At 45.2% G+C, this 23,557-nt stretch overlaps 1 protein-coding gene across 1 annotated transcript in view; it reads left to right on the top strand.

Annotated features, from left to right (window-relative positions):
* LOC124033603 (hepatocyte growth factor receptor-like) overlaps nucleotides 1-23,557 on the top strand; it is a 116,639-nt gene that overhangs the window by 24,136 nt on the left and 68,946 nt on the right. The window contains 8 exon segments of the mRNA XM_046345694.1: nucleotides 4,970-5,161; nucleotides 9,413-9,574; nucleotides 10,076-10,252; nucleotides 13,581-13,741; nucleotides 14,757-14,862; nucleotides 19,006-19,142; nucleotides 19,323-19,487; nucleotides 20,196-20,298. Of these exon segments, the coding sequence (XP_046201650.1) occupies nucleotides 4,970-5,161; nucleotides 9,413-9,574; nucleotides 10,076-10,252; nucleotides 13,581-13,741; nucleotides 14,757-14,862; nucleotides 19,006-19,142; nucleotides 19,323-19,487; nucleotides 20,196-20,298 (1,203 nt within the window).

The following is a 23,557-nucleotide window of genomic DNA, read 5'->3' on the forward strand; positions in this document are numbered from 1 at the left end:
AGGTCTCTAGGATAATAGGTTGTAGGTCTCTAGGATAATAGGTTGTAGGTCTCTCGGATAATAGGTTGTAGGTCTCTAGGATAATAGTTTGTAGGTCTCTAGGATAATAGGTTCTAGGTCTCTAGGATAATAGGCTCTAGGTCTCTAGGATAATAGGTTCTAGGTCTCTAGGATAATAGGTTGTAGGTCTCTAGGATAATAGGTTCTAGGTCTCTGGGATAATAGGTTCTAGGTCTCTAGGATAATAGCAAAGGGACTTCAAACACACCCTTCCGCTGTCCAACCTCACCAGTATTTAGTTATCTAGAGCCTCAGCGTCACCTTCACAGAGTTCCATGGAATGTTCCAGAACCCTGGCTCTTTCTTCTTCTATCCCTCCTATTGGTCAGAGTAGCTTTTACAAACACTCCATAGGACCCTGTTTGTTTGCTATCAAAATAATTGTCCCTGGACCTATTTTTGGAACGGTTCTGTGGTAATCTCCATGGTGCCCTGGCTCGATGACGTCTCAATCTCGGGGACTAGTAAGAGAGAGAGAGGGCCCAGACTTTGGAACAGTTCCCTTGTACTCTCATGTGGTCTCCTTGCGTAAGGCCAGTATCTAGACGTGCGGACAGCGGGAGTAATGATGGATCAATGTTGCTGCCCTGGGATTTCTGTGCAGAAGTATGTGCACACACACACACACACACACGCACGCACGCACGCACGCACGCGCACACACTTACACACGTACACACACACACACACACGTACACACACACGCACGCACGCACGCTCGCACGCACGCACGCGCGCACGCGCACACACGTACACACGTACACACGTACACACACACACACACACACACACACACACACACACACACACACACACACACACACACACACACACACACACACACACACACACACACACACACACACACACACACACACACACACACACACACACACACTCTATATCACACACCTGATGTTTTTTCACTCAGTATTCAGACCTCTCTATCCCTATTCAGACATCAGTCCTGATCTATGTGGCCTGCTGGATCACATCAGATATTATTTCTCCTCTTCTGAATGATGAGGTTCTTATAGAATGAATCAACTCCAGCCTGACAGCTCAGCACCGCTGGCTCTATGCAGTACAGCTGTGGCTTTTGGCACTACGTTCATCCAGATATTTTGAGGCTTGTTGGTCGAGGCAAGTTGGTTGAGGCTTGTTGGTTTTTATCCATAGATTTCTCTTTGCAGTTATGTCTCTATCTAGTCTACACTTGCTATAGCCTTGGATCTAGTTATAGCCTATCCAACCTGGTTTGGCTTCTGATAGATACAGTGTACTACTACAGTTTATACTACTACTACTACAGTTTATACTACTACTACAGTTTATACTACTACAGTTTATACTACTACTACTACTACAGTTTATGCTACTACTACAGTTTATACTACTACAGTTTATACTACTTCTAGAGTTTATACTACTATTACAGTTTATACTACTACAGTTTATACTACTACTACTACTACAGTTTATACTACTACTACAGTTTATACCACTATAGTTTATACTACTACTTGTAACGGCTGTTGGAAGGAGAGGACCAAGGTGCAGCGTGGTATGTGTCCGTATTTATTTAATGAACACAGAAATAAATAAAAAATAACAACGAGAACGACCGAAACAGTTCTGGCTGGTGCAGACACACAACAGAAAACAACTACCCACAACTCAAGGGCGAAACCAGGCTGCCTAAGTATGGTTCTCAATCAGAGACAACGATTGACAGCTGCTTCTGATTGGGAACCATACCAGGCCAAACACATAGAAATACAAACATAGACCAAAACATAGAATACCCACCCACATCACACCCTGACCAAACTAAAAATAGAAACACACAAAGCAATCTACGGTCAGGGCATGACAGTACCCCCCCCCCCAAAGGTACGGACCCCGGCCGCAAAACCTAAACCCGCAGGGGAGGGTCTGGGTGGGCATCTGTCCGCGGTGGAGGCTCTGGCGCGGGACGTGGATCCCACTCCACCATAGTCTTGGCCCACTTAAGTGGCGCCTTTGGAGCGGCGACCCTCTCCGACCTCGGACTGGGGACCCTTGCAGCGGGCCCCGAATAGACGGGAGACTTCGGCAGCGACGGACAGGCGGGAGACTCCGGCAGCGCAGGCGTGAAGGGCGACTCTGGCAGCTCCTGACTGACAGGCGGCTCCGGCAGCTCTGGATATTTTACCCCGGCACGTGCGGGGCGCAGGCACAGGATGCATTGGGCTGTGCAGACACACAGGAGACACAGTGCACAGAGCCGACGCAGGATATCCTGGCCCGAGGAGACGCAGTGGCTGTCTGTAGAGCAGGGCTGGCACCATCCGCCCTGGCTGGATCCTCACCTTAGCCCGGCAGATGCGGGGAGCTGGGATGTAGCGCACCGGGCTTAGAACGCGTACTGGGGACACAGTGCGCTCCACCGCATAACACGGTGCCTGATCAGTACGACGCCCGCCACGGTAAGCACAGGGAGTTGGCTCAGGTCTCCAACCTGACTCTGCCACACTCCCCGTGTGCCCCCCCCCCCCCAAAAAAAAAATTGGGGGGCTGCCTCCTGGGCTTCCTTGCCAGCCGTGTTCCCGCGTGTCGGTCGCCGGTTCCCTTTTCCTACTGCCTCTGCTCTCCTGGCTGCCTCCACCTGTTCCCATGGGAGGCGAACCCTTCCAGCCAGGATCTCCTCCCATGTGTAGGATCCCTTGCCGTCTAGAATGTCCTCCCATGTCCAGTCCTCCTTTCCATGCTGCTTGGTCCTTTGGTTGTGGGTAGTTCTGTAAACATAGAATGCCCACCCACATCACACCCTGATCAAAATAAAAATAGAAACATACAAAGCAATCTACGGTCAGGGCGTGACACTACTACAGTTTATACTACTACTACTACTACTACAGTTTATACTACTACTACAGTTTATACTACTGCTACTACTACAGTTTATACTACTTCTACAGTTTATACTACTACTACAGTTTATACTACTACTACAGTTTATACTACTGCTACTACTATAGTTTATACTACTTCTACAGTTTATACTACTACTACAGTTTATACTACTACTACTACTACTACAGTTTATACTACTACTACAGTTTATATACTACTACTACTACTACTACTACTACAGTTTATACTACTACTACAGTTTATACTACTGCTACTACTACAGTTTATACTACTACTACTACAGTTTATACTACTGCTACAGTTTATACTACAATAGTTTATACTACCACTACAGTTTATACAACTACAGTTTATACTACTTCTACAGTTCATACTACTATTACAGTTTATACTACTACAGTTTATTTGACTAACAGACTCTCTTTTCACATTGGAGCTGAGCTTGCCTGTAATGGTCTACTCTACTTTGTAATGGCTGCTGAAGAAAAGCTGCTTTCTTCATTTATTACTTTCCAATTGTTCTCCTCAGCTTCTAAGCTCTCCTTTGAGATTTGCCCAAGAAATGTTAGCGACATAGTCCTCACATGCAGTACTTGATGTAGAGAGAGTGTCTCTTTTGGTGGTTCTGGTTAGTTAATTAGTTGTCCATCCCTGATGGGGCTGCAGGGTATCTTAGTGGTTAGAGCATTGGACTAGTAACCGGAAGGTTGCAAGTTCAAACACCGGAGCTGACGATCTGTAGTTCTGCCCCTGAACTGTCAGTTAACCCACGGTTCCTAGGCTGTCATTGAAAATAAGAATTTGTTCTTAACTGAATTGCCTAGTTAAGTAAAGTTAAAATAAATAAAGTGCACAGCTGCCATGAGTCAGTGTGGTTGGGTTGGAGCAACAAACTGTAGACCAGTGATCTGATGGGTTTTAAGAGAATTTGAAAGACCTTATCCCCTGGACCTACATCATTGTATGAACTTCTCTCTCTCTGGGTTTTGGGCCGGTGCTGTGTTGTGCCTGGGCCCTTTGGAGCGTACTGTGAAACATTAGGCGCTGTCAGGCCTGGCCGAGTTAGAGACCGAGGCTTAATCAGTAACCCTCTCCCTCTTTACTCAGTCTATACCCAGCACCTTAATCTCTGTAGCTGGCCCTGCTTGTTTAGTCACGGCCCCCCACGTGCCAGCCTCGGGTTTTGTTAATTATGGATGGCCGACTGAGGGGACCGGGATGTGCAATGGTAGGGGCCTTGAGAGCTTGACCAGCCGGGGCCTGGGGAACATTGTCAGCTTCAATGGCTGGTGACCTCTGATGATTCTTCAGAGGGTCAGAATAATGGTTTAATGATAATGACGTAGATAACTTCTAGAGGTAGTTGGTGTTCAAAGTGGGATTTTTAGAGAGAGTGGTCAAGTGACAACATGCATAGAGCTGCCTGTGCCAAACAGTGTGCAGTTGAACAAACCCACATAAAGTTTCTGGAGAGTGAAAAATAGGTCTGTGTGAAGACGTCTGTTGTATGTCTGTTAGGTGAGATAGAGAGAGGGAGACAAAGAGAGAGAGAGAAAGAGAAAAGGAGAGGGAGAACAGTGCAAGTGTGTAATGTCGCACCAGCACGCATTCCGTTGTGTTTCCCATGAATTCCTGCCATGTGTGATGATCTCCTAAACACACGCACTGTGCCAGCCACAGTGGGCCACAACTGAGCTCTCAGTTACGAGCAGGGAATGATGAAAGAGCAGATGAGGGGGCATAGCAAGCCCAGCTCTGGCCCTCTCTCTATCCCTCTTCCTCTCTCTTCCTCTCTCTTTTGGCAGGGGCAGGAGGGCATGTACTGTAGCTCATAGGATAATGGCTCTTTTATCAGTTGAGACACTCTGAATGTGATTGAGAAAGCTGAGACGTTAAAAACAGTGTGGATGTATATGACGTCTTTCATGCAACATTAATGTGATCCATGTGGTGTATCTTCTGCTGTATGTAACCTGTCTTCCTCTCCACCCAGAGTTCCTCAGACGACTCGTTTGGCTGTGGGAAGCACGGGGAGGGATACCGTCTGGAAGTGACCACCCCAATGACCAGACTGGACTACTTCAGCGGTCAATTCAGCAAAGTCCTGCTGACCTCCATTGCCGTGGCAACCACACAGGAACAGACCGTGGCCAGCCTGGGCACCACAGATGGACGCCTCATACAGGTTGGGTCACCATGGGTGATACTGTAACACTTTAAGAAAATAAGCTTTATAATGCATTTATAGGTATGAATGACCCCTTAAAACGCCCTTATGAAGGGTTGTGTATTTTATCTGTGCCCTGGAGACACTGGGGGCCTCGAGAAGGGGTAGACTATTACTGGGTGATATTAATTTATTTCAAAATAGTTTGGGACGAAGCTGCATGAACAGCAAGGCATCGAGCGTTTAACCTGGTCGCCCAAGAAGAAGAAAGGAAACAACCCAACCTAACAACCGTATCCAACGCTGTGGCCCTTAGTCCTGAGTGTACACTGAAGCCCTACAGAAACCTGCACAACATAATCTCCCCTGACCTGTCAGTGCGGTTGCCAGGCAGCACTGTTTCCCTTTCTCATTGTGCATGTAAATGGGGCAGGATGTTGGTACGTGACCAGTAAAACCAGCCATTTTGGGGACACAGCACGCTGTGACACAGGTGGCAACCAGTACAGACTCAAGTTGGAGGGGGGGCTTCCTTCCTGTTTGCTCAACGCATGACCCCCAACCTTGCCTCTCCATGCTTCCACAAACCCTGCTGCTGCATTCCACCGAGTTCTACCATCTGAGCAAACACAACATGGCTGGTTTTGCCTATCAATGACATGTACAGCCGAAGGTGGATTTCACTTTCCCATGTCATGTGTGTTTGTGTCTGTCTGTCAGTAGACCTGAAGACCTGCTCCTCTCTCAGCATCTCTCTGTCTCCTATAGATGGGATGAACTCAGTGTTTCAGTGTAGCCTAGTCCCAGATCAACCAACATCCAGCCCTGTTTACATTCACAATGCATTGGCCGTGATAATGACCATAGAAGTTGGCAACACAGCCCAAAAAGATCTGGGATTAGGCTAGGTTCAGTCAGGTCAGATAGAAGTGGAACACCAAGGGCCTCGTCCTTCTTCCATTACTTCTTTTAACACCGTTTTTCGGACCGTATTTATAAAACATCATCAGGGGGAGTTCTAGAGACCAGAAGTGGCGCAGCGGTCTAAGGCACTACAGCCCCAGGTTCGATCCCAGGCTGCGTCACACCCGGCCGTGACCGGGAGACCCATGAGGCGGTGCACAATTGGCAAAGCGTTGTTCGGGTTAGGGGATGGTTTGGCCGGCCAGGATTTCCTTGTCTCATCGTGCTCTAGTGACTCCTTGTGGTGGGCCGGGCCACCTGCAAGCTGACTTTGGTCGTCAGTTGGATGGTGTTTCCTCCAACACATTGGTGCGGCTGGCTTCCGGGTTAAGCGTGCAGTGTATCAAGAATTAGCGCGGCTTGGCAGGGTCGTGTTTACGAGGACGCATTGGCTCTCGACATTCACCTTTCCCAAGTCCGTAGGGGACTACCAATTGGATACCACAAAATTGGGGGGTAAAAAAATACAAATAAGAAGTGGAACACCACTGATAAGAGCTTTTGGAGTGTTCTGTCTTACATGTTCCTTTAAATGAACACTTCTGGTCTCTAGAACTCCCCCTGATGATGTTTTATAAATACGGTCCGAAAAACGGTGTTAAAAAAAGTAATGGAAGAAGGACGAGAACGGGGAAAAAGTCAGCGACAGCTGTGCGGGAAGCAGGGTTATGAGCCGAGCGGTCGGTTAATGGTGAGCGCCGAGCTTCGATGACACGTTCTCTCTCTCTCTTTCTGCAGAGTGCCCGCAGCTGTTGGCATGTTTTTTTTCTCGCTTTTTTTGTTGTTGGTGAAATTTCTATCCTCATTGTCTCAGGACATGGCTCTGGGAAGGAGAGAGCAGGAGAACAGCTGTCCTGAGAGAAGGTGTGCAGAGGGCCCCATGGAGGGAGAGAGAGAGATGGAGGAAGAGAGAGAGGCAGGGAGGAAGAGAGAAAGAGGAGGCATGGAGAAGTGAAGGGAGGGAAGGAGAGATAAAGGGGAAAGATGGAGAGAAAGACAAAGGGGAAAAAATAGGGAGGAATAGAGGTTAAAAGATTGCTTCTAGCTTATTAGAATCCTAGGAAAGGCTTCTGTCAACTGCCTTTCTTTCTGTTTACCCTTTGTTCCCAGAGAAAAATACTCTTAGCACCGAGGGAGAGAGAGAAAGATAGAGGGAAGGTGACAGAGAGAAAGAAAGAGTGCGCTGTGGTCTGTCCCCGAGGTCTCTCATTCTGGCTCAGGAAGTCTGTGGTTCAGTATCACTGTGGGAATAACACAGTGGTTGTGTTTATAGGCTTACTTCCTCTGGCTAATACAATAAGCTGTAATTCACACCACTATCATCTCTGGAGAGAGAGAGACTGGGACTGTTGTATGGGGGATGTCCCCAGTGGAAAGCAACACATACACATTATCCCCACTGTTACAGGCTACCGAGGACAGAGTTGCCCCGTCAGGAAAATAGCGTCCCTGAAACCACAGACATGCCATTCATTGACTGGCTCAAGTCACCCACAAAGATATGACATTTGTTCAACTTTATTTAAACAGTGCCTAAACACTGCAGGAAGCTTACCTGCATTCAAGCAAGCAACACTTTGCAGTCACACACCTGGCTAAGGACCCGTCAATAAAGAGAAAGGGGGGATAGATGGAGAGGGGAGGTGGGGGTGATAAAGTAGATGTAACCAGTGGGGGTGGGGGTGATAAAGTAGATGTAACCAGAGCATTCCTTAGTCAACCAGGACATAACCACACTCCATTACAGCCCACTGTTACTGTTATGTTTCACCCCAACCCAACTGGTTCTGAGTTCCAAGCCTGTAATTGCAGCCTAATCACACATGATGAACGTTATTCCAGGTGTACACTACACTACATTGTATCTGTGTGTAGGAGTGTGTGTGTGTATGCGTCTATGTGTGCCTGCCTGCCAGTGTGCCTGCCTGCCTGTCTGCCTGTGTGCCTGCCTGCGTTCCTGCCTGTCTGCCTGTGTGCCTGCCTGCGTGCCTGCCTGCCTGCCTGCCTGCCTGCCTGCCTGCCTGCCTACCTGCCTGCGTGTGTTTGTAGATTAGCAAGACGTCTGAAACACCTCCCGACATGTCCAGGTATACAGTGCTCTTGTGCTGTTCTCTCTGCCTGCAGGCGATGTCTTTTGTCCCTCCGTCTCCCTGTAGCTCCCTCCACCTCCACCTCCATGGTGGTTAGCTCTAATCTGCCAATCTGTCATCTCACCCTCAATACAGCAGCATTAGTTATTACCCTGCACACAGTAGCAGGAGTGGCCCAACGGGCCCATACAATGCCAATGGAAAAAAACTCCCAAATGCTCACATTTTCAGCTGTGTCCAATAGAGGCATTACTTTACACGTGAAGCCAAATGTAATTCAGTGTTACTGTGTTATTAGCTCATTCTCTGTAATGACAAGATATTCTGGTCAACACCACAATATACCCTGATCAACATCACAAGTTACCCTGGTCAATACCACAAGATACCCTGGTCAACACCACAAGATACCCTGGTCAACACCACACGTTACCCTGGTCAATACCACAAGATACCCTGGTCAACACCACAAGTTACCCTGGTCAATACCACAAGATACCCTGGTCAACACCACAAGATACCCTGTTCAACACCACAAGGTGCCCTGTTCAACACCACAAGATACCCTGGTCAACATCACACGATACCCTGTTCAACACCACAAGATACCCTGGTCAACATCACAAGATACCCTGGTCAACGTGATACCCTGGTCAACGAGATACCCTGGTCAACAAGATACCCTGGTCAACAAGATACCCTGGTCAGCAAGATACGCTGGTCAACAAGTTACCCTGGTCAACATCACAAGTTACCCTGGTCAACATCACAAGATACCCTGGTCAACAAGATACCCTGGTCAACAAGTTACCCTGGTCAACATCACAAGTTACCCTGGTCAACATCACAAGATACCTTGGTCATATCACAAGATACCCTGGTCAACATCACAAGATACCATGACGTTACCCCTTTCTGTCCCTGTTCTATTCTATTGCAACCTTCAATCTTGTACAGCATATATTAGAAGAAACAGCAGCAGATTTGCTCAGCACTAAAGAGTCCTATCAAATCCCCATGCCCAGTTCACGTTGACTGAAAACACCAGCAACCACAACAAAGTACAGTACCCCACAGTGCATTTCTACATCATTACATTGACCTATTATTAACAACGTGAGGTACGTGTGGCATCTCCGGTAGACAGGGCTGTGTTTCACATTAGATGGTGTAACTTTGTGTTTTACTGACCTGGCCTGGCCTCTGTCTTCCCCAGGTGGTAGTTTCCCGTTCCAAACGCAGCACGCCCCACGTGGACTTCCGCCTGGACCCCTCACGCTCTGTTTCCCCCGAGGTGGCACTCCTGTTCCCACAGGGCCACACTGGCTCTCCACAGCGCAGCCAGGATGGCTCCCTATTGTTGGTGACAGGAAATAAGGTGAATAGAGAGCAGGCTCACACACACACACATGCATGCACATACACTATGGAGACACACACACTAACACTAAGACACGTAGTGTATAATGACACACTCAAAGACACACACACACACACTGTATTATAATCAGAACTCAGGCATTCTTCACATTACTGGTATGATGGAAACAACAGCCCCCTGGCACCGAGACACGGTGTTCAACATGGACCAGAGCCAACAGATGATTGGAAACAATGTCCTGAGAGCTTGACGTCAATGTCCTACAAATGCCCAGCCAACAGTTCAGATTGAATGTTTTCCTGTATGCCTATTGATCAGAGAGAAAACCCACCATGTCTGACAGAGGTACATCACAGTATGTGGTTTATTTAGAAAATACTTTTATCCAAAGTGACTTACAGTTAGTTGTATGATCAATGCTGGAATCAAACTTGGAATCAAACCTGTTTAGCGGTGTGTTGTGTCTGTATTCTGATTGGTTGTCCTGTGTGCCCTCAGATCACCAAGGTGCCTCTGATTGGTCCTGGCTGTGAGCAGCAGTGGACGTGTAGTTCCTGCTTGCTGGCGCCGAGGTTTATGGGATGTGGCTGGTGTGGCGGCCGTTGCACCAGGTTGGCCCAGTGTCACCCAACCTCCCTCTGGACCCAGGACTCCTGCCCTCCCATCATCACCATGGTAACTAGTCAGTTCAGGTTCAAAAAGCTTTATTGTCCATAAACACAACATTTCCTAATGGTATTACCCCACACCTCGATGTCCTACCTTCTGACCTAAACACTGGAATTGTTGTTGTTTTTGTCTTTATTGTGACAGTCCGTACTGTGAGAACGCTGCAATTGTTGTTGTTTAGTTTAGTTTATTTTATTTTTACAGGGACAGTGCACATTAATCAACGTTTCAGTAAAAGTGCCGGTTTTAGCCAGCCGGCTAATTTTCAACCGCAGTCCCTGGGCAGGTTATTAAAAACAATTACAATATAGACAATAGCACCATAGAACAAGCAAGACATAGCAACATAGGACAAGCAAGACATAGCATACAGACAGAGCAACATAAAACAAAATTCATAAAAGCAACAAAGTGTTTCCACACCTCACAAGCTACAGACAACAGACAACATGCTAAGCGGCAACACACAGCTAGGGACCATGTTCACAAATCTGATTGACCTTTAGCCAGGTCTTCAAGCATTTTGTGAAAGTGTGATATGTGGTGCAGTTACGTGTGTCTGATGGTAGTGTATTCCAGACATGGGAAGCTCTCACAGAGAATGCAGATTTACTAAAGGTGCTTTTCCTTAGGGGAACTATACAGTCACCTCTCATGGCAGACCTTGTGGATCTGCTGCCATATGTCTGGGTTTTCTGTTTAACAAAAATATTGAGTGGAGGGGGAGCCAGGCCATTAAGGATCTTGAATACAAGACATGCGTCGGTGTATTGCACAAGATTTTCCCAAATCAAGAGCTCATGCTTTCTAAGGATGTGACAATGATGATGGCTATTGGGCTTCCTATGAAGCACTTTGAGAGCCTGTTTGTATACAGACTGAATAGGTTTTAATGTTGTACAGCCAGCTTGGGCCCAACTGGTCAAGCAGTATGTTAAGTGGGGGAGTATCATAGAATTGAAGTACAGTTTTGCTACCTCTGTAGTCAAACAATTTCGTATACATCGGAAATTAGCTAGGTTGAATTTGGTTATTTGAATTACCTTTTTCACATGCTTTTTAAAAGAGAGGTTGGAATCAAGTATGATGCCAAGGTACTTAAAATCGGATACCACCTGGAGCTTCTCCCCTGACACATAGACATCTGGCTCAGTAGCATCTGTTGCCCTCTTTGTGAAGAACATGCAAACAGTTTTTTTCACATTGAGATGCAAACACGAGTCACTGAGCCACTTTGTAACCTGGACCATTACAGTAGTGAGTTCTTGTGCAGCTTGTTGTTTGCTCTTTGCATGCACATATATCACTGTATCATCTGCATACATTTGAACTTCAGACCCAGTACAGACAGAAGGCAGATCATTAATGTACAGGCTGAACAGGAGGGGCCCCAGTATTGACCCTTGGGGCACGCCCACATCATAGCTATGAGTGGGCGACAGCTCATTGCTCACTCTGACACACTGAGTTCTGCCTTCAAGGTATGATTTCATCCATCTCAAGGCATCAGGGGAAAAGTTGAACTTGGACAATTTTGTGATGAGAATCTCATGGTTAACAGTATCAAAAGCCTTCCTTAGGTCCAGAAACACAGCCCCAACAGCACCCCCTTTGTCCATCTTGGACTTCACATTTTCCAGAAAAAGCAGTTGGCCGTTTCTGTGGAGTGTTTCGCTCTGAAGCCTAACTGCATGGAGTGTAATGTGAAGGGGCTGTTGTTGAGGTGGGCAATCCGTTGTTCTGCTACACACTTTTCAACAACCTTTGACACCACAGGTAGTATACTAATGGGCCTGTAGTTACTCACGTCAGCAGGGTCGCCTGATTTAAAGATGGCCGTTATTATGGCCGACTTCCATACCCTTGGAAACACACCGAGACCAATAGATGTGTTGGTGACCTTGGTAATGGGGCCAATGAGTGACTCTTTGTAGTTTTTAAGAAAGGTAGAGTCCATCCCAAACACATCTTTGGCTTTAGTTGTTTTTGTCTTTATTGTGACAGTCCGTACTGTGAGAACGCTGCAATTGTTGTTGTTTTTGTATTTATTGTGACAGTCCATATTGTGAGAACACTGGAATTGTTGTTGTTTTGGTATTTATTGTGACAGTCCGTACTGTGAGAACGCTGCAATTGTTGTTGTTTTGGTATTTATTGTGACAGTCCGTACTGTGAGAACGCTGCAATTGTTGTTGTTTTGGTATTTATTGTGACAGTCCGTACTGTGAGAACGCTGCAATTGTTGTTGTTTTGGTATTTATTGTGACAGTCCGTGCTGTGAGAACGCTGCAATTGTTGTTGTTTTGGTATTTATTGTGACAGTCCGTACTGTGAGAACGCTGCAATTGTTGTTGTTTTGGTATTTATTGTGACAGTCCGTACTGTGAGAACACTGCAATTGTTGTTGTTTTGGTATTTATTGTGACAGTCCGTACTGTGAGAACACTGGAATTGTTGTTGTTTTGGTATTTATTGTGACAGTCCGTACTGTGAGAACACTGGAATTGTTGTTGTTTTGGTATTTATTGTGACAGTCCGTACTGTGAGAACGCTGCAATTGTTGTTGTTTTGGTATTTATTGTGACAGTCCGTGCTGTGAGAACGCTGCAATTGTTGTTGTTTTGGTATTTATTGTGACAGTCCGTACTGTGAGAACGCTGCAATTGTTGTTGTTTTGGTATTTATTGTGACAGTCCGTACTGTGAGAACACTGCAATTGTTGTTGTTTTGGTATTTATTGTGACAGTCCGTACTGTGAGAACACTGGAATTGTTGTTGTTTTGGTATTTATTGTGACAGTCCGTACTGTGAGAACACTGGAATTGTTGTTGTTTTGGTATTTATTGTGACAGTCCGTACTGTGAGAACACTGCAATTGTTGTTGTTTTGGTATTTATTGTGACAGTCCGTACTGTGAGAACACTGGAATTGTTGTTGTTTTGGTATTTATTGTGACAGTCCGTACTGTGACAGTGTCTACATGGACGAGGACAAGCAGACAGTGACTAGTGTCATCTGAGGATATTTCTTATTGAATGTGTCATATACCCTTTTGCGAAGTACAAAGCTCCCACCAGTAACCTGGATACAAGGCAAAGACTCAGCAGGGTTTGGCTGTGAAAAAGCCAGTCTTTTACTGGTTTGTAAGAGACTCCTTCCTCTATTGTTGTTTGAAGGATAGTTTGAAGATTGTTTGTCTGGTTGCCTGTCTTTTCTAGTGTTTTTCATACTTGTTTTTTAATACCAGCACCTGGATCTAGACAGGGTTTTCTCTTTCTGTGTTGTTTGAAGGTTGTTTGAGGGTTGTCTGAGGGTTGGTGTTCTTTTTGGGTAGATCTCCCCAGCCAACGGCCCCCTGGGAGGAGACACCAAGGTGACGGTGTGTGGGAGGAACTTTGGCTTCAACAAGACAGAGAGGTTTGACCATACACTCATCAGCCTGGACCTGGCTGGAGCACCATGTAAACTTCTGAAACGAGAGAGCAACAGTTACAGGTGAGAGAGGACTCACAGGGAGGGTGTGTGTGTGTGTGTGTGTGTGTGTGTGTGTGTGTGTGTGTGTGTGTGTGTGTGTGTGTGTGTGTGTGTGTGTGTGTGTGTGTGTGTGTGTGTGTGTGTGTGTGTGTGTGTGTGTGTGTGTGCGTGCGTGCGTGCGTGCGTGCGTGCGTGCGTGCGTGCGTGCGTGCGTGCGTGCGTACGTGTGTGCGCGTGCGTGCGTGCGTGTGTGTACGCGCGTGTGTGTGTGTGTGTGTGTGTGTGTGTGTGTGTGTGTGTGTGTGTGTGTGTGTGTGTGTGTGTGTGTGTGTGTGTGTGTGTGTGTGTGTGTGTGTGTGTGTGTGTGTGCGCACATGCATGAGTCTGTTTGTGTGTGTGTGCACATGCATGAGTCTGTGTGTGTGCACACGCATGACTGTGTGAGTGTGTGTTCACATGCATGAGTGTGTGTGTGCACATGCATGACTGTGCGTGTGTGTGCACATGCATGGATGGGAGTACTGTATGTTCATGTGTTAGGATAAGGGTTAGAGGGTTAAACAGTTGAATGAAGAATGTTAAGGAAAGGGCGCCATGGAATGAGAACTCCAAGCGCCAAGGCGTTCCGCCATTCCTGACTCGCATTCTGCTCATGACTTCAATAAGTGTTAAATTAGTGGGAGAATGGCTGTGTACAGAATTTCACTCTTCCTAGTCCAAGAGGCCATGCCAGATAGCAGCGTTTAACTCAAAGACCCTTGTGCCCAAACATCCCCCATGTCATAGTCAACTCATTGTATAGAAGATTGAAAAACACCCCCCTGAAAGATGGCTTCATTGTGTTTCATTGCTGCGTAGTAGGGATATCATCAAATTAGGTTAAACTCTTGCCTACTCCAACCAGAGTGAGCACACAAGTTTTGTTTTAAGCCTTCTTGGTCCTCTTTTGTGAGATAATTTTTTTTTTTTTTTAATTGTGTTTGTTTGTGTGTGTACACATCTGTGTGTGTGTGTGCGTGCGTGTGTGTGTGTGTAGGTTGGTGTGTGCTCCGGTGTCTCCTGTGAACTCGTCTCAGGCTAGCAATGTGGTGAAGGTCCACAGTGGAAAGGAGATGGCCCAACAACAGGGCTTCACCTTCGTGGTAAGCACTAAATACCGTCTCCACTCACAATCACAATACGAACTCAGTGACAGTAGTCGTAACCCTGGTCCTGGAGAGCTACAATGTGTGCAGGCTTTGGTTCTCTCTCTGTATCTCTCCAACTACAGTTGGTGAACAATGTCATAGACACTATAGGTACAGTATGTCAGATGGCTGGACAGATTGATGTACAGTAGGCTTTTCCTGCAGTCAAATTACCAAATTGCCCTTTGCTGCTATTTATTATTATTATATATATATTTTTTACTTTTACACCTTCCCCCCCCAATTTTGTGGTATCCAATTGGTAGTGACAGTCTTGTCTCATCACTGCAACTCCCATACTGACACGGAAAAGGAGAAGGTCGAGAGCCATGCATCCCCCGAAACACAACCCAACCAAGCCGCACTGCTTCTTGACACGAAGCCAGCCACACCAATGTGATGGAGGAAACACCGTACACCTGGCGACCGTGTCAGCGTGCAGGCCCGCCACAGGAGTCGCTAGAGCGCGATGGGACAAGGATATCCCTGCCAAGGAAAATCCTCCCCTAACCCAGACAACGCTGGGCCAATTGTGTCTGGACTCAAACCAATTGTGTCTCGACTCGAACCAAGATCTCTAGTGGCACAGCTAGCAAATGTGTAGCAGTGCCTTAGACCACTGCACCACTCGGGAGGATCCCCCTTTGCTGCTATAACAGTCTCCACTCTTCTGGGAAGACTTTCCACTAGAAGTTGGAACATTGCTGAGGGGATTTACTTTCATTCAGCCACAAGAGCATTAGTGAGTTTGGGCACTGATGTTGAGCGATTAGGCCTGGCTCGATGTCGGTGTTCCAATTCATCCCAAAGGGGTTGAGGTCAGGACTCTGTGCAGGCCAGTCACTGATCTCGACAAACCATTTCAATATGGACCTCGCTTTGTGCACGGGGGCATTGTCATGCTGAAACAGGAAAGGGCCTTCCCCAAACTGTTGCCACACAGTTGGAAGCACAGCATCGTCTAGAATGTCATTGTATGCTGTAGCGTTAAGATTTCCCTTCACCGGAACTAAAGGGGCCGAGCCCGAACCATGAAAAACAGCCCCAGACCATTATTCCTCCTCCACCAAACTTAGTGTTCTCCTGGCATCTGCCAAACCCAGATTTGCCAGTCGGACTGCCAGATGGTGAAACATGATTCACCACTCCAGAGAACATGTTTGGCGGCGAGCTTTATAACATTTCAGCTGATGCTTGGCATTGCGCATAGGGCTTGGCAGTATACGGTATTTTACGATATACCGGTATTGATGCACGGACCGGTTTGGGTTTTTACTTTGCCTTCTATAACGGTATAGAAGCTCTCCCCCGCTCTCTCTCCATGCAGCTTTCCACACATACCTAGCCCCGCACCCTGTCACTCAATTTGTTGTTCCTCGACCAGGAAACACCTGTGTTCAGTCTGCATGGTCAATGCAGCACATGCAACAATGTTGATAACAACGATGCTGTTTTCACTTTGCTTCTTAATATAAATCCACAAGCATTCTATGATTACACTATTAGTTTATGTTTATTACATCTGCAAACATCTATTTTGTATTTTCTTAGCAAGTTGGGCCTAAATCTTGTTTGCCGCTGACGCTAATTTCTAATGCTAATTGCTAATAGCTAATGCTAATCACTAGCTAGCTAATAAATGTACTGAGTCATGAGCAAACATAATTAGCTATACAGTCTGATAATACCAGTGATGGTGTAGACCTAAATCAGCATGTTGTTTGTGCCACTGTAGCTTTTAACCTATTGCTCCTACCTGACACGCAGGCGTCCCATCTAGAGATCTGGAAATGCAAATGCGCTACGCTAAATGCTAATAGTATTAGTTAAAACTCAAACATTCATTAAAATACACATGCAGGGTATTGAATTAAAGCTACACTCATTGTGAATCCAGGCAACAAGTCAGATTTTTTAAATGCTTTTCGGCAAAAGCATGAGAAGCTATTATCTGATAGCATGTAACACCCCAAAAGACCCGCAGGGGACGTAAACAAAATAATTATAGTCGTCGCTACACAAACCGCACAAATAAAATATAAAACATTCATTACCTTTGACCATCTTCTTTTTTGGCACTCCTAGATGTCCCATAATCACTATTGGGTCTTTTTTTTTTATTAAATCGGTCCATATATAGCCTAGATATCGATCTATGAAGACTGTGTGATAAACGGAAATAAATAGCGTTTCATAACGTAACGTCATTTTTTTAAATTCAAAAAGTCGACGATAAACTTTCACAAAACACTTCTAAATACTTTTGTAATGCAACTTTAGGTATTAGTACACGTTAATAAGCGATAAAATTCATCAGGAGGCGATGTAAATTCTATAGGTGTCCGTCTCAAAAAAATGTCTGGAGAGAGCTCGACCAAAACATCCGGTCGGAGACCGGAGGGAATCGGTTCCCTTGATTCGGTTTGACCAAGAATCAAAGCCGAATCAAATGACAAGACTCTAGACATTGTGTGGAATCTGTAGGCACTGCAACTCATGTAATTCGGTTCACTTTGAACAATTCCTGGAAGTGGCGCATGGATATTTATTTCCATTTTCAGTGATCAGATTTTCCTGCACTTTTCCATGAAACGCACGCTCTGTTATAGTCACAGCAGTGATTTAACCAGTTTTATAAACGTCTGAGTGTTTTCTATCCATACATACTAATCATATGCATATACTATATTCCTAGCATGAGCAGCAGGGCGCTGAAATGTTGCACGATTTTTAACAGAATGTTCAAAAAAGTAGGGGGTAGGAGTAAGAGGTTAAATGAATGAGGAATACACAAGAATTTTAGCTACATTAAGTAGCTAAGAGATAACATTAAATGAAGCCAAAGATTCACTGGAACTAAATACAAAATAGAATGTTTGCAGATGTAATAAACATAAACTAATAGTGTAATCAACTGATAGTCACCTATCAACACTTTGGTTCCTACCCTGTCACAATAACTTCTCCCTGGCATTTTCATTTGTTGTCATGTCAAACAATACTGTATTCGAAGTGCCCACTATTAAATTCTAACTATCGAATTAGATTAACCATTATATTTCCATGATTCCAACAGTTCACCCAAGTGTTTTGCTCTAAATCGCAAGTCAAATCGCAATTTCAACATTTGATTAAAAATAAGTCCTAGATTGTTTTCCCATATCGTGCAGCTTTACGTGGCAGTGTGGAAATTATCTCCAATGAGTGCAGGATTGTAGAAATTATTTTGGGTTGAAGTTGAATTGAACAGTATAAAACAGCCAGTTTGGAGAAAGACCCATTGAAATCACTTGGAATGTATGTGTAGCCACTCTAGGGTCACGTACTTTTATTATTCAAAAACATAAAATACCGTTATATGATATTTTGCCGATATCGCCCAGCCCTAATTGTGCGTGGTGATCTAGGCTTGTGTGCGGCGGCTCGGCCATGGAAACCCATTTCATAAAGCTCCCGACAAACAGTTATTGTGCTGACATTGCTTCCAGAGGCAGTTTGGAACTTGGTAGTAAGTGTTGCAACCGAGGACAGACAATTTTTACACAATTCAGCACTCAGCTGTCCCGTTCTGTGAGCTTGTGTGGCCTACCACATCGCGGCTGAGCTGTTGTTGCTCCTAGACATGTCCACTTCACAATAACAGCACTTACAGTTGACCGGGCAGACGGAGCAACATTGAAAGTCACTGAACCCTTGAGTAAGGCCATTCTACTGCCAATATTTGTCTATGGAGATTGCATGGCTGTGTGCTCGGTGTTATACACCTGTCAGCAACGGGTGTGGCTGAAATAGCCCTATTGTATATAAAGTGTAATAATGGGACACAAACTCAAAATTGAATACATTTCAAATCTATGTCTGACATGGTACAGTAGTCTTCTTTTTTTAAGCCCATAACCATGTGTGTGACATGTGTGTATTTTTGTTTCAAGGTAGATTTATTTAAGACTACCAAGTATCACTGTGTGTGACCCTGATTCAGCCCACTGATTTGCAAACAAACTGTAGTTGTGGTTGTTGTTGTGGTTGTTGTTTTTGTGGTTGTAGTTGTGGTTGTTGAGTTTGAAGTAATTCATCTCCCTTCCTCTCTCCCTCTAGAACCCAGTGATCAGAGAGATCTTCCCTGTGTTTGGCCCTAAGTTAGGAGGAACCATGCTCACCATCAGAGGCTCTTTCTTAGACAGCGGAAACACCAGACAGGTCACTGTGGGAAACGCCACCTGTGAAATCCTGAGGTGAGGCCCTAATGTTTTTGCTTCGAGTACAAATGCTTGTGTGTGTATGTACAATATACTGTACACTGGGTTTAATAGGTTTGGGTTTTGAGGTTGACATTAGCGTCGAGTCTAGAGCTGATGTGGGCATTATCTATATGTGATGAATTGTGTTGATGTGTATTCTGTCTCTTTCTCCAGAGTATCAGGTACTATGCTGATGTGCAAGACCCCTCCCCAGTCGGCCCCATCCCGCCAGGCGGTGTATATGAAGGTGGACTCTGTTGTCCGGGAGGCTCCTGTACTCTTCACCTACAACGAAGACCCTCTCATCTCCTCCATCCAGCCCACAAGATCCTTTATCAGGTCTGTTCCCCTATCCAATACTACCCCAATACTAACCTTAACCCTCTCATCCCCTCCATCCAGCCCACACAATCCTTTATCAGGTCTGTTCCCCTATCCAATACTACCCCAATACTAACCTTAACCCTCTCATCCCCTCCATCCAGCCCAAACGATCCTAAATCCGGTACTTTATATGAGTCAGTCAGCCAGTCAGCCAGTCAGTCAGTCAGTTAGATAGTCTGTAAATGGTGATGAATTCCATCTTCCACACCACATGAGGAAGGCAGGGAAAGAGATGAACCGTTATTATCCATAGGAAGAGGTTCCATACTGTATAGGATACAGGTGCCAGAGAAGGAACGATGGAGAGCAGGGGGGAGTTTATAAAAACAGAAAAGTCACAGGCAGAAATAACAGGATGCAGTGTGTGGAGTGTATAAAGGAGAAGAGAAAGTGAGAAAGATATTCACAGAGGATAAGTGGGCGAAGAGGGACACATTAGCACTAGGCTTTATGACTGGAAGTAGCATGAGGGAGGTGATGACATGGGGCGCTAGTGGTGGATAACGTTTATGGCCAGGACAGCCGGTTTCCCCGTTAAAATCATAATGCATCTTTATGCATTGCTCTTACAGGCAGCTAGTGTCTAATAACCAACAGCCGTTTTACCCCATAGAGATCCCATTGTATCATTATTCATGGCTACTATCTCTGTGTCCCTAATAGTGGAGGCAGCACGGTGGTGGCCCAGGGCTTCTACCTTCACTCTACTCTCCAGCCTCAGATGGTGCTCATCCCCACAGCCCAGGAAGGCACGGTCTTCACTGTGGTGAGTGTCTTATTGAACCTTTATTGAACTAGGATTGAGGTTTAGCAAGACCTCTTTCCAGTTGAGTGTCTGTCTGTCTGTTGAGACGACCAACTGGAGATCTGCCTGCCTGCGCAAAAACAAAATACCTCCGGGCCCCGTCACACACACTATGTGGCTGGTATTGTCATTAAGGCCCCTGAAAAGAAGAGAAAATAAGTTCAATGATAGGGGGAACAGAGATAGATAGATTTGTATAAATTGAGGGGAAAGGAAATGGAAAACCCACGCTTCAAATGTGATGGAGTCATCACTTCTGAGTCACACTGTAATGTTACAGAACCTAACCTAGAGTATAATCTGGCTTCAATCTGGGTGATTCTCTTTGTCTGCATGGTTTCCAAATGGCACCTTAATAGGGCCTGGTCAAAAGTAGTGCACTACGTAGGGAATAGGGTTCAATAGGGCCCTGGTTAAAAGTAGTGCACTACGTTGGGAATAGTTTGGCATTTGAGACACAGAGGTATATTATCTTGCTTCAATCTGGGTTGATTCTCCGTATTCTAGGAAAGCTATGGTACGTACATGTGTATTTGGGTGATGCCATAGTTGCCATGGTTACCATGGCATTAAGAACGACTGACCTGACTCTAAGTTCGTTCCACTTTTATAAGGAACCCTGATAACTATCTGGAAGCTCAGGTTTCATTGCAGTTGTTTTTGAAATGTTAGCCCCTGCTTTGAAAAAAGAGAGGAAAGATTAAGGACTGGTACACCTTAGTGTTGGGGGTTGGTGGTGTGTCGGGGGTTGGTAATGTGTTGGGGGTGGAGTCGGAGTTGGACCACATTGTAACGTGTTATTCAATGAACCACAACAAATACTCATTTACACACAAGTGGCCTCTATCTGATGTTGGGTGTCTTGTTTTTGGGAAGAAGGGAGGGGAACAGGACAGGTAGTGCTTTGTTCTCTTGCAACGTGAGGTATACTCTGGCGGGTTTAGTCATGACCCCCGTAAGGCGTCAGTTCTGTCAGTTCGTTCATACAGTGTATTATAATGACGTTTTGTACATTTTTTGTTCGTTTTGGACTTTGGCTGTTTGGACTACATTTTTTCTCGAGGCAAGTCGAAGTCAGCAGCCGAAGTCTCCGCCCCATCGTCGTTGATGAAGTGTATACTGGCTACGGCGTCTCAAAATGGACAAACAGTACTATTGCTGCTTTTTTCTCATTTTTCAAGTGAAGGTCTTTTAAAACCACTTGCTCCTACCTGGCATGCAGGCGTCCCATCTAGAGCTCTGGAAATGCAAATGCACTACGCTAAATGCTAATAGTATTAGTTAAAACTCAAACTTTCATTAAAATACACATGCAGGGTATTGAATTAAAGCTACACTCGTTGTGAATCCAGGCAACAAGTCATATTTTTAAAATGCTTTTCGCCGAAAGCATGAGAAGCTATTATCTGATAGCATGTAACACCACAAAAGACCCGCAGGGGACTTAAACAAAATAATTAGCATATTCGGCGCTACACAAACCGCACAATAAAATATAAAACATTCATTACCTTTGACCATCTTCTTTGTTGGCACTCCTAGATGTCCCATAATCACTATTGGGTCTTTTTTTCGATTAAATCGGTCCATATATAGCCTAGATATCGTTCTATGTAGACTGTATGATAAACGGAAAAAAAGAGCGTTTCATAACGTAACGTCATTTTTTAAAATTCAAAAAGTCGACGATAAACTTTCACAAAACACTTCGAAATACTTTTGTAATGCAACTTTAGGTATTAGTACACGTTAATAAGCGATACAATTCATCAGGAGGCTATGTAACTTCTATAGGTGTCGTCTGGAAAAAAACATGGCCGAGAGAGCTCGACCAAAACATCCGGTCGGGAACGGAGGGAAGGAGTTCCCTTGAACCGGTTAGACCAAGAATCAATTGCGAATCAAATGACAAGACTCTAGACAACGTGTGGTAGCTGTAGGCGCTGAAACCTCGGTCTCATGTAATTCGGTTCACTTTGAACAATTCCTGGAAGTAAGCGCAAGGATATTTATTTCCATTTTCAGTGATCAGGTTTTCCTGCGCTATTCGATGAAACTCACGCTCTGTTAAAGTCACAGCCGTGATTTAACCAGTTTTAGAAACGTCAGAGTGTTTGCTATCCACACATACAAATCATATGCATATACTATATTCCTGGCATGAGTAGCAGGGCGCTGAAATGTTGAGCGATTTTTAACAGAATGTTCGAAAAAGTAGAGGGTCGACTTAAGAGGTTAAGGCAGTATGGGAGCACACTCGTTCAGCCGAAATGAATCCTTCTGACACCTTTAGGAGACAATTACACACACCCTGTTCTAGCACTGTATCTCAAATCTTAGCCAAACAACAAAATCTCCAACTACCCTGAGCTGTATCAGCTACAACCAACCCCCACTCCTGATACAACCACACACACACACACACACACACACACACACACACACACACACACACACACACACACACACACACACACACACACACACACACACACACACACACACACACACACACACACACACACACACACACACACACACACACACACACACACACACACACACACACACACACACAACAGCTCGCCTTTCAGTTTCCCTTTTACTGACCCCATCCTGGTGTGGCCTGTGATTAGGTTAGAAAGTGCTCAAAACGGCCCCAAGGAGGAACGGAATCAGCACTGAGAGACAACAGGAGAGAAGGGATGAGAAGGGGATGAGGGATTTAAAATATTTAAAATTTATTTAACCAGGTAGGCTAGTTGAGAACAAGTTCTCATTTGCAACTGCGACCTTGTCAAGATAAAGCATAGCAATTCAACACATACAACAACACAGAGTTACACATGGAATAATCAAAACATAGTCAATAATACAGTAGAACAAAAGAAAACAAAAAGTCTATATACAGTGAGTGCAAATGAGGTAGGATAAGGGAGTTAAGGCAATAAATAGGCCATGGTGGCGAAGCAATTACAATATAGCAATTAAACACTGGAATGGTAGATGTGCAGAAGATGAATGAACAAGTAGAGATACTGGTGTGCAAAGGAGCAAGATAAATAAATAAATACAGTATGGGGATGAGGTAGGTAGATAGATGGGCTGTTTACAGATGGGCTATGTACAGGTGCAGTGATCTGTGAGCTGCTCTGACAGCTGGCGCTTAAAGCTAGCTGTCTTTCTAAGGTCTTCGAAAGCCAAGTTAACAAACAGATTA

This window comes from Oncorhynchus gorbuscha, linkage group LG01 (genome assembly GCF_021184085.1).
Source record: "Oncorhynchus gorbuscha isolate QuinsamMale2020 ecotype Even-year linkage group LG01, OgorEven_v1.0, whole genome shotgun sequence".
NCBI lineage: Eukaryota > Metazoa > Chordata > Actinopteri > Salmoniformes > Salmonidae > Oncorhynchus > Oncorhynchus gorbuscha.